At 46.3% G+C, this 12,193-nt stretch overlaps 1 protein-coding gene across 1 annotated transcript in view; it reads right to left on the reverse strand.

Annotated features, from left to right (window-relative positions):
• The window catches only part of DNAH1 (dynein axonemal heavy chain 1), a 1,256,292-nt gene that overhangs the window by 162,348 nt on the left and 1,081,751 nt on the right, over positions 1-12,193 (reverse strand). The window contains exon 69 of the mRNA XM_085624793.1: positions 6,837-6,968. Coding sequence (XP_085480919.1) covers positions 6,837-6,968 — 132 coding nt within the window. The remainder of the gene's footprint in view (positions 1-6,836; positions 6,969-12,193) is intronic.

The following is a 12,193-nucleotide window of genomic DNA, read 5'->3' on the forward strand; positions in this document are numbered from 1 at the left end:
ATTAAGGTCCCACTGTGGCATTACAACTTGTTTGTACGGCCTTTGATAAACCTCAGTACAACCGGAGATTTAAATAATGACGGTTGATCAGGTAGACATAGAAAAGCCGATAAGTCCGATAGATAGCCCTTGACTGTTCCCATTCGGCGCACAGTCAAGACTGATTTGCATATGGCTGGGTCCAAACTGGAATGTCATGGTGAGCAAAAAAACGATGGATTTAGGCCCAGATCTCTCTACTGGGGTGAATGTATGACATTGTTCTGCATTCTGTCCATCAATTGTTCTTTTTGCATTTGCCACCCCGAGTGGGACGGGTATGCTCAGATGTGGGTCCCGTGCTCTCCAAGCCACTGGAGTCAAGGTATCCTGGCTGAAGAGGGGTTAAACCCCGAAACCGGTCCTAGGATGCTTGTTTCCAGTCCAGGGAGGACCTGGCCTGGCAGTTCGGGCTAGACTGTTCCCATTGGGCACAGGGTCAAGACTGATTTGCATATGGCTGGGTTCAAACTGGAATGGCATGGTGACCAAAAAAACGATGGATTTAGGCCCAGATCTCTGTACAGGGGTGAATGTATGACATTGTTCTGCATTCTGTCCATCAATAGTTGCTTTTGTCACCCCGAGTGGGACGGGTATGCTCAGACGTGAGTCCCGTGCTCTCCATGCCACTGGAATCACGCTATCCTGGCTGATGAGGGACGGAAGTCCGACACCGGTCCTAGGATGCTGGTTTCCAGCCCAGGGAGGACCTGGCCTGGCAGTTCGGGCTGGACTGTTCCCATTGGGCGCAGGGTCAAGACTGATTTGCATAGGGCTGGGCCAAAACTGGAATGGCATGGTGAGCAAGAAAACGATGGATTTAGGCCCAGATCTCTGCACTGGGGTGAATGTATGACATTGTTCTGCATTCTGTCCATCAATTGTTCTTTTTGCTTTTGATATGTCCAGGCTGTTCCTGGGAGTTATCATGAGTGCTCAGGGCACAGGCTCCCAGCCCCACAGAGCATTACACTGGCCCGCTCCACCCAATACCAGTGCTTCTCTCATGCTGGGAGAAGTGCTGGGATTGGGTGGGGTCTGGGAGCATGTGATCCCGGGAATTGTAGTGCCAGGAGCAGCACGGCTCAGTACGTCAAGGGAAAAGAAGAGCGTGGGTCAACGAGGGAGAAGAAGAGCATGGGTTGACAGTGAAAGGTAAGTGTTTAAAGATTTTTTCCCCACTCTGCCCCCCAAGTCGGATTGGCAGCAGCCACTGCTGGATCCCTGTAGGGCTGAACGTGGAGCTCAGGCCACTTTCTGAAGGGATTGCCATTTGACCTCTATTGTAATGGAGAAGAGTCTTGGCAACCCCCTAGTTGCTTTCCTATTGTGGAGGCCTGGAAGAGATACTGACTTCCCAGGGGCAGGTGATCTCCCCTGGATAAAATATGTAAGAGACCCCCTGATGAGAATGTGCAAAGAAAGGCTCTGGGAAGATCCTGGGGGGATTGTCCTGTTAATCACCAAATTGGAGCTTGAAAGTAGTTTTAAGAATCTTAAACTATGAAACCTTATGACAATTCCAGCTCTGGGTTTGTTGACAAGCTCCTTTTTACAGGTCAAAGATTACTATAAAGCGGAGCAGTTTCTTGATGAAATTGAGTCCAATTTGGTGAGAGAGCTCTATGTACAATTTTGATATAGGTCCTTACCATTGTGCACATATACCTGTAAATGGGCACGTTCTATGGAGCAGGCTTGTCCGTCCTGTAAACTTGGTGCTGAAACTGTAGAACATGCTCTCTTTTTTGCCCAGAGTATAGTAAGGTTAGGGCTAAATGGTTAATTCCAATCTGCAGGAACATAGTGACCACGCAGCACATAAAGTCCTATAGAATCTTACAATCGGATACTAGCAAATACATTGTGTTTGCTGTATCAAGTTATCTACTTGCAATGTGGTAACCAAGGGAAACATAACATTCTGTTATCAGCGATTGGAATGGAAGGGATGTATAGGCTGAGCAGTTGTAATGTTAAAAACACCTAGTATGAATGACTCTTTGGACCTTACTATTACAATTCACCAAGCACTTTTATACTGCTGCACTTTTTATGACTATGCTGTTTTTACAGGACTGTAATTGGTTGATGAGCTTAAGAGAGTCCATTGATACTTTAATTGGCTTATTGTACAGTGTTTTATCAACTTTTAAACTACTTTTATTGTACTTGTAAGGTGGCTGGCCGCTTCTTTTAATTCTTGTCCACATCAATCTTAATGAATAAATAAAAAAATGTATTATTTGTTTTGTTTTTGTGCTATTAATGTATTAATTTGCTTGTTCTTTTATGGCACATTGCTGAAATAAAGAGCATTGGCTGACATTTACACCGTTCCTGAGCTGGTAAGTGCAGCTTAGGTTGTTATATGTCTGGGCTGGATCCAAAAAAGGTGAAGTGGAGAAAAGAAAAGCCCTTTTGCATAAAAAACACCAGAACATTCCAATATGTTCAATTATGGCATGCAAGAGGTTGCCAGTTGCAAAAGGAAAGCTCTACAATAGCCACTCATACCCGGACCAAAAAAATGTGTGTTGTGTCCTTCCATACACAGGGTCCAACTCAGATACAAAAGCTGCACCTCAAACAAAGGCTTCTGACTGTAATATAACAGGATGTCTAATTGACATAGGAATAAACACAATGCAAAAAAATATACTTTTGGATTTGGTGGTTACCTCCAAATTTTCAAACATATGTTTGCATGAAAGAGATAGCTGACCTACCTGACCCACGAGGTCTGTGGGTACCGCGTCCTCAGCCATTGAAGAGCCTAGGAAGCCTGCAGGGCATGGTGGCTGGGTGGGTAGAGATGCGTCCGGAAGCCCCTTCTGTGGCCACAAGAGGAGCGAAAAGTGGACTGGGGTTGGGGAGGGGAGTAACACTGCTGTCCTTGAAATGCTCCAGCACAGAGTCTGTCTGGTCTACATAGAAATGGGAGCCATCCAAGGGAATGTCCTTGAGCGAGGCCTGGTAATCCCCCGAAAAGCCAGTGGTTCCCACTAGGCATGGCGCCTAAGGACGAGAGACGATGAGACCGCTCTACCTTGTGAGTCAGTAGTATCCAGTCCACAGCGCATGGCAAACTTAGCGGCGTCTCTCCCATCAGCAATAGATTGGAAGAATATGGCTCGTGCCTCCTCCTGGACCATAGGCTGCACCTGCACAACCAAGTCCCAGAGCAAATGGAAGTGTCAGCCCAAAAGGCACACGGTGTTCATCAACCACATTGCCAGACTGGCAGAAGAAAACATTTACTTTCCAAGGGTATCCATCCTCTTAAATTCACTGTCCGGCGGAGTGGTAGGCAATGCACCAGGATTTACTCTGGAAGTGAAGGCTTTGACCACCAAGCTCACTGGGGTAGGAAGCTGGGTGAGGAAATTGGGGTCCCCTGGGGTGGAGCGATGGCAAGGAGCAATTGTTCTATTCACATGAGCCTCAGTGCAGGGCTTGGACCAGGCCCCAAGTAGGACGTCCATGAGGACTTCGCTAAACAGAAGAAGCCATCCGGAAGGGGTAGCTCCCAAATGAAGCACCTCCTTCAAGACATTCGTCTTGACAGCTATGCAGGGCAACTGAAGGTCCGGGACCTCGGTCGCCCTCCTCATCTCCATAGCAAATGAAGCTCCCTCCTCCATAGCCACGGTAGGAGGAGAGACCAAGCCAGTATCTGGAGAGGTGTCCAGATTACTGGTATCCATGAAATCTTCACACCAGGTGTCCTCGGTGACATCCAGGGTCTGGCATTCATCAGGGCCCAGAGGCCCCTCCGAGTCATCCCCAAGTCCTAGCCCATAGGAATATGGCCTGGCTCACACCTAGGTAGTCTGCCCCCAGTGAGAATCAACTTTGGACAACGTTCATCCGGCTCGGTTTCGGAGTCTGGAATGAGTATGGGGACTGCCCCAACAGTGGGCACCGGCGATGTCAGCAGTGGAGCCGGTGCAGGGGAAGGTCTAGAAGGCTCAAGCTGCGCCTGTTTGGATCTGTCCATGGATCCAAGGGGTCCGATTGGCACCGGGGGAGAACCTGCCGGCAGAAGACCGGGGGGCAGGAGGCAGCATATGTTTGCATGAAAGTAGATAGTTGGCCTAGCACCAACTCCCACAAATTTATGGCATAAGCTGAACCTTGAGACTAGTGTATCAGCTGATATGTTACTCCGAGGAACCTCTGCACCAGCATAGAGGAAAGATTGGACATAGGGAGACAGGGCTAGGCACTAACACTTAGGAGGAATCCTGCTGCTGCAACCTGGGACTAAAGAGGTACAATGCCACAGGAGTAAAGACCCAACTGGAGCTCACTTCGTGATCTGCATGTCCAGTTGGTGTCATGCCCCACGGTCCGCGACTCCTGACGCGGTAGTATTTAAGGCACCTCGTGACAAGGAAACGCGCTTAGCGTTCTTGTCTCGAGATTCATTTCCGTCACGACGCTCAGCTGCCTGACTTCCGGTTTTGTCATTTCCTGTTTCCGGCTTCACTCGAGTGAACGAAGCCGGGTTGTTGTAAACGCTGCGTGCTGCTACTCCTCGTGGCGTTTTATCCCTGCTCGCTACTTGACCAACTCTAGCAGGGTGGACTTTCCCGTTTTCCTTTGTGCCCACGTGAGAAGTCTCGTTCATGTAGGTGACGGATTTGTCCTCTTTGTTCTTGCACAGATAGTTGACTGTGCTGGTTTGAAAGGAATTTGTCATCCCTTTCTGCCGGGTGAATCCCGGTGCCTTCCCTTTAGTCAGAGTTGCCCATCCCCGCTTGCACGAGCATTTCTTTCCTTATTCTGTCCCCTTTATATTTTTTCCCTCGTTTTGATAAGCACTTCATTGGCGGATCCCGTTACTTCTACCTGCCAAAGACGTGGTTCAGAATCATAGTACCCTGATTGTAGTCCTTCACGTGCCCATTCCAGGGAGGTGTTTTCAGTCCTCTCCTATTCCAGCAGTATCTCGTTTCTCCCTGGGGAATTGCGTGAAACACTGTGGTGTGGATCTTCTCGTCAGAAACACGGTAAAAGCGCACTGCGCTACATTGTCCATCAATTACTGTTTACAATCCCAGTGGGTATTTCTGTTTGTTTTGACATTTCATGTTATCTATTTCCATAGAATACCTTCCACAGTGATCATCAGACAATTAGAGTCCAGGGAGTTGGTAGTTCCTACACACCATTATAGAGGGTAAGAAGACAGCGGATATAGAGTAGACTTGGGGCTGACTCTTACTTCATTCTAACAGTGTGCTCTCCTTCGTATAGGATCTTATAGTGAAACCTGGAAGCCTTCTCATTGCAAGAATAGAAAGCACGATACAGGGGTAGGTGAAGTCAAGGGCAAAGTTATACAAAGGGAGTTGGTTGTATGTGGCTTTGTTTACACCATATTTACACCATATTTGTTTTACAGGGTGTATGCCAGGCGTCGATTGTCTTATCTACGGATCCAGAAGCCAGTGACCCATTGAAGTGCGAACCCTCCTTCCCTTGTTTTGTTTCCCTGTTTTCCCTGGCTAGTCTTCTGAGTCTCTAGAGTCTGATAGAGTCGGAAGACAGTTGGGGAAGGCTGCGGAATTCGCTTCAGGTTTCTGACGCTCCTGCGGAACAGCAGACAACCATTACAGTTGGTTCAAGCATGCTATTGAGGTCCTACTACCTGTTAAATGAGCCTTTGCCAATACAGGAGTGCTGCAGTCTTTGTCCAGTGTCCCAATGATCAACTGCATTGCATAGAGACCTCGCCATTTTCCTACAAGAGAACCTTGTATGCCCTGTATCCCAGCAAGAACCCGACTTCTGAGCAAAACTCAAGAAACCCCCAGTATCTCCTCATCTTTAACATCAGAAATTAAGAGTCTCGTTTGCCTCTTCCTTATGATAGAAAGGGAACAATCGCCATACTTGTTATTTTTTTAATGACAACAATTCTACCCCCAAAAATAGTTTTATCACAGGGAGTTTTATATGTCAACTTGTATGATAAGTCTCTACAGGAGAATAGGTCTACACAAGCATTGGTAAAGGCACTAATTTGGGGTTTAATGTGACAACACATAAAAACACAGGCAAGCAGCAGTAATGTCTCCAAGCAATAGCACAATGAAATCAGACCTAATGATTTTGCCAGTGCTTGGTAGTGGTTTTGGTGATGGTTTGACCCAAAGAGGACCCTTCAATGTGACAAACAAAAGCAATTAGGAGGCACATTAGGGTCAGGACTTAGTGCGAACCTGACTTGAGTATGTTAAAAGCAGTCATAATTGACCGCCGCAGTAAAGAACACAAGATTGCTTTCTGTGTACAATACATGTATGAGAATTGAATAAGACAAAAGGGTGATGGCTAAGTGTATGTTTAAGATGTTAAATAGTATATCATGCATTATAATGCAAGCACTCTATGGAAGGCCGAATGAGGGTGAAGGGAGAAATATCCCTTTGGGTGATCAAAAATGAGACTGACAATGTCCCAAGCCAATGGCTGAAAGAGGCTGATCCAAATAATCAACTGTTGAAGTGGAGTGACCCATAGCTCACTCTGTACCTACTGTGAAAAATAAATAGGTCTTGCGGGTGGCTGCCCTGTAAACTCAGGCCTAAAATAGTTTTCTGCAAAAAGAACTGTTGATGCCACTGAAAATACAAGGAAGGACCTTATTCAAGGGAGCACATAGAATGTGATACTTTATTTACTGAGTGCTGCAACTTCTATTGCCTTCTGGTGCTAATTTCTGGGAATAATTTAAAATGGTTGAGAATGTAGGAAAAATAGCAAAAATATGTTGTGACTCGTACCTTTTCAGGATCTATTGTTTCAATAAGTCTCTCCAATGAGGGCATCCAGCTTGGTGCCAGGTGGCAGTTCTGGAAGAATACCCATTTTCCACGTTCCATTGAGCTGCGCATCATTTCTTCTGCGCGTGGACCCTAATGAAAAAAAGATAATAGTAGCAAAGGCCATCAATCCATAAAATATCATCGTTAGAGACAAAGAGGAAAAACAAAACCATCAATAGTTATCATGTCGTAAACCAATGTAACAAGCATTGGCATAGCCAATAGGTCTCGCTTTTGGGAATTTATAAGTGTTAAGCCATGCAACAGTTGATGTTGTTGCACCAAGGATATTGTGCTGCATAACTAAATACTTATAAGGTCCCAAAAGCGAGACCTATTGGCTATGCAAATCCTTGTTGTTACTGGGGGCCGGTTTTGCAGCAGTACTTCAAAATCGGCCCCATGTAACAAAAGCGCAGCAGCAGTGTTTTCCACCAGCCCCCCCAGTCCACCCCTCCCCCTCCGGCCGGTCCAACATAATTGCCAGTGCAGGTTTGTGTTCCCAGTCTGGCCCTGCCCTCCACCCTTAACAAGTTACACATGCTACTAAACTCCAAAGGGCCAAGACACTTGGTGTCCCTTCTATACCACGCGGCACAGAAGGAGATGCCTGGCATAAGTGGAGGAGCTCGGAAGCGCTGGGATATGAAACTGGGAACCCCCCTCACTGATGCACAGTGGGTCTATTGCTGCCAACAGACAGGACAAAAAGCATCAAGCAGTAGGCTATGTATTATCCACTATAAATTCTTGCATAGGCTCTACTATACCGATATAATCTCCGCCTTGATGTAAGATGTGCAAGGTGAGGTATGGAGGGTGCAGGCTTGCTACATCTGACATGATCATGTCCCCAGATTCAGACTTACCGGAGGGAGCTCGAGGAGGCGCTAGCACTTATGACTGATCACCCTCACGCTACCGGTGGCAGTGTTGGGACACACGGGAGATGTAGAGACGGGATAAAGGGAACATGTATCACTTTGTCTCCTCTCAACTAAAAGGTGGGTTGCATGTAGGTGGGGAAGGGGCCGAGCACCGAAATTCAAGTATTGGTTGCAATACTTAATATACTTTAAGGATCAGCTAAACACATACATCAAATTATTGCCCCCTAGCTCCAGGACCAGGAATATATTGGGACCATTGGAATCTTACCTTTTAACCCAGAAGTCAGCCACTACCGATAACATCACCCGACTCAGTATATCAGAGACACCTTCATTCTTGATGACCTACACACTCTACCAACCTTTGGTACGGCTCCTTCATCATTGTAAGTTTCCTTACGTTCGCATGGGGAGACCGCACTTATTATAACTGCATAACTGTTATGAATGAAATGTATCTCACAGTTGTATCTGCTGTTTGCTACTTTGTCAAGAAATACTCTATTTTCCCTTGACGAGTACTTTGTATGTAAATGAGGCTCTAAATCATGTCTAGGGCTCTTAATTAGGTGGTATGTTGTTGCACAAGACCGCTGTAACTGTTGACTGTTATTCCTGGTTTATCTCTCTTTGTACACCTCCAGGATAAATGCATCCTTTGTGATGTAAATCAAAACAACCAATAAAGAAATTATTCTTAAAATTTGGTGATTTGTGCAATGTACTTCCTTAAAAAGGACAACCCCGATATATTTATACCACTTTGACTTGAGATGGCGAAATGAGAAGGTGCTTATATTTTTTGATGGTATTTTAATGTTTTGTTGTATCCTCGTCTAAATAAATCGACTAAACAAGGGATCCGCAAGATGATTTACATCAGATGAACAGTGAGTAGCACAACCAGTCACAGCTTGGGGACTGTTAGACGTCTGGTGATAGACAAAGGACACAGAGTCAGGATTCTCGTTTTCCTGTGCTCTTTGTTGAGTGTTCTTGCATATTGACATCATTTCTGTTCACCTTAATTGAAATATTATCTGTGTTCTTATCATCCTGTTTCCAAAGACAATCTTGGATCATAGCCCCTTCTCTTTTAAAATCCCTGGGTTGGAAAACTAAAAAGAGGTCAGAATTAGCACGTGAATTTCAGCGCTCACTTTTGATCAAACCAGCACATGAACAATGCACCCTCCCCTAAATGACTACTTCAAGGATAATCTGTGTTCTTCCTCAGTGAATCGGTTGCCGTACAAGGGTCGCTCTGACCTGTGCAATACAAAACGCAAGACACTCAGAGTTGACATAGATGATTTGTGTCAGCAAAAGGTAAAGTTAGACATTAAACACGCCCCTCTAGAATGTGAATCCGCCCCGTCCGGTACAGACAAGGTATACACAGAAATCATAGCAATAAGAGCCTTGATTTTGAAGAAAGCCGAGGATAAAATGGCAGTAAATCTGTGTAAACACAAGCCAGGAGTCGTGAATGTTCTCTCTTCCTGGATCTGATAATCCCTCCTCCTCCCCAACACTCCTCCGCAATTCATGATGTAATACGACACATTATCACCACTTTTTTTTTTTATTGAATCCTGTACCCCTCGTCGCCAGTGTTGAGATGCGGACAGAAAGATCGGCCCAGTTTTGTAGAATGTAAACTGCGTTTAATCCAGCTACGAGGATTAGGGGGCATTCACATCCATTCCAAAGCTCTGTTTCTCCTCTAAATGTGGGCTGACAACCACCTGACCCTCCAATCTCTACCTCAGCTGAGAGGAAACATTTTGGGATGCCAATCATTCTGAAAGGAGACTCAAGCTGGACATAACCAACGTCATTTAAACATCAGTAATCTGCCCATAGTTTTGACAATACTTGTGTGTTTATTAACATTTACTTCCTGCAGAGACAATTTTTAAATAAATAACACACCGCAAACTGACATCCTCCGAGAGAGCTCCCACACATTGTTCTGCCTTCCCCACTGGGAGGCGCCCCATATGTCTGAGGCTGCATGGGTGCATGGATGGAAAGTCAATTTCCTGGCGTGTGCAGTGCTGTAAATCCAGCGAGAAAAAGCTCACCCGCAGTGCACACGTTTAACCTGTAGAGGACTTTTGGAAAGAACCACTTGAAGACCCTTTACCTTAAATCCACCCCTGATGACAACAGACTGATAGCAGTTTAATTACTCTAATAGCGTCTGTGCGGGCACGCGGGGGCCCTGTTGTGTCAGGCCTGCCGTGCTTACCCCGAGCCCTGAGGTCATTCAACCTTCCATGAGGTGGCCTGAACCGCCAGAAACAAAACACGGACCGCGCTTGCCGGACATGCGGCCATCAATCAAAGAAAAAGCCTCGCAGAGCGCACACTTCACTCTCGTGCAACTGTGTCAACACTGCATATTCTGATGAAAGTGACCCGGGTTGTTATTCTTGCATTGGCCCTCAAGTGTGCCTGTCTATGCATTAGTGCATACGGTTAAACAAGCGGCCATGCGGCCACTAAAGTGATCGCGATCAAACATCAAAGCGGCCGTGCGGCTGCGAAAGTGAAAGTAGTTGCGGTCAAGCACGGCGCGCGCGCCCGCGCACATGCACTGTAGCTCGAGGCTGGCCTGGTAGCACTTTTTGGAGCCCTCTCAAAAAGTCTCGCCAGACCAGCGCATGCGCTGGGTCAGGCGAGACCTAAAAAGGACTATTGATGGACAGAATGCAGAACAATGTCATACATTCACCCCAGTACAGAGATCTGGGCCTAAATCCATCATTTATTTGCTCACCATGCCATTCCAGTTTGGACCCAGCCATATGCAAATCAGTCTTCACACTGTGCCCAATGGGAACAGTCCAGCCCGAACTGCAAGGCCAGGTCCTCCCTGGACTGGAAACAAGCATCCTAGGACCGGTTTCGGGGTTTCACCCCTCTTCAGCCAGGATAGCTTGATTCCAGTGGCATGGAGAGCACGGGACTCACGTCTGAGCATACCCGTCCCACTCGGGGTGACAAAAGCAACTATTGATGGACAGAATGCAGAACAATGTCATACATTCACCCCAGTACAGAGATCTGGGCCTAAATCCATCGTTTTTTTTGCTCACCATGCCATTCCAGTTTGAACCCAGCCATATGCAAATCAGTCTTGACCCTGTGCCCAATGGGAACAGTGCAGCTCGAACTGCCAGGCCAGGTCCTCCCTGGACTGGAAACAAGCATCCTAGGACCGGTTTCGGGGATTAACCCCTCTTCAGCCCGGATACCTTGATTCCAGTGGCATGGAAAGCACGGGACTCACGTCTGAGCATACCCGTCCCACTCGGGGTGACAAATGCAAAAAGAACTATTGATGGACAGCTGCTAATATGGCTTGGGCCTGGTCTTGGCGAATCTTATTGAGAACTCTAGGAATCAAGAGTATGGAGGGAAACGCGTAAAGAAGCCGGGAGTCCCAATATAACTGAAACACGTCTCCCAACGCTCCCTGCATCAGAAACTGCAGACTGAAGAACGCCGGGCAGTGCGTGTGTTTCATTAGTGGCAAACAGGTCCAAATGAGGAAATACCCACATCTCGAAAATGTGAAGTACCGCATCCGAATGGAGTTGTCATTCGTGTTCAGCTGAAAACTGACGGCTGAGACTGTCCGTACGTACGTTCAGAAGTCCGGTCAAGTGATTTGCAATGATGCAAATCTGTTGGTCCTGAGCCCAGACCAAATTCACAAAGCTTCTCTGCAGAGAAGATATGACCATACTCCTCCTGTTTGTAGATATACCACATCATGGTAGTCTTGTCTGTTAAGACCTTAACTGGCTGACAGCAAAGGGAGGAAGCCTTGAGAGCCAGACATATCGCTGACAATTCCAAAACATTGATGTGCAACAACCTTTCCTCTGGAAACCAAAGTCCTGGAAAAAAACTTTACACATCAACGGTGGTAAAAAAAAAGAACTGACGTCAGCATGCCAACGAGGTCCTCTTATTGCTCCAATGACATCATGTGAAGTCACGTGCAGAGCCGATACATTTTGACATCCTCGTCAAAGTAGGAGAGTTAAGGAGAAATGTTTCCGTAGAATGCTGCACATCGGGGTAATTCAAAAGGTGAGTTATCCACAGGCAGATCTAATCATCAGAAATGTTTTTATGTGCAGCTAGTTTCTTCCAAGATGAAGTCTTCAGCCAAGTAGCTGTTCCAAACAGCAAGGTGAATATATTTGTAGTGGATTTGCATGCTCACCCAAACTGCATGCGTGCATGCATTTAAAAATATGAATGCACAATGAACTCCCAGCAGCAACGTAACCACCAGTCTTCAGTTAAATCTGCACTCATTGAAAAAGGAAATGAAGTTTTAAAGCCACTCTTGAGTGCTTGCTATGGGTTCACAGTGAGATCAGAGAAATAATGGTCAACATTGAT

This window comes from Triturus cristatus, chromosome 9 (assembly GCF_964204655.1).
Source record: "Triturus cristatus chromosome 9, aTriCri1.1, whole genome shotgun sequence".
Lineage (NCBI taxonomy): Eukaryota > Metazoa > Chordata > Amphibia > Caudata > Salamandridae > Triturus > Triturus cristatus.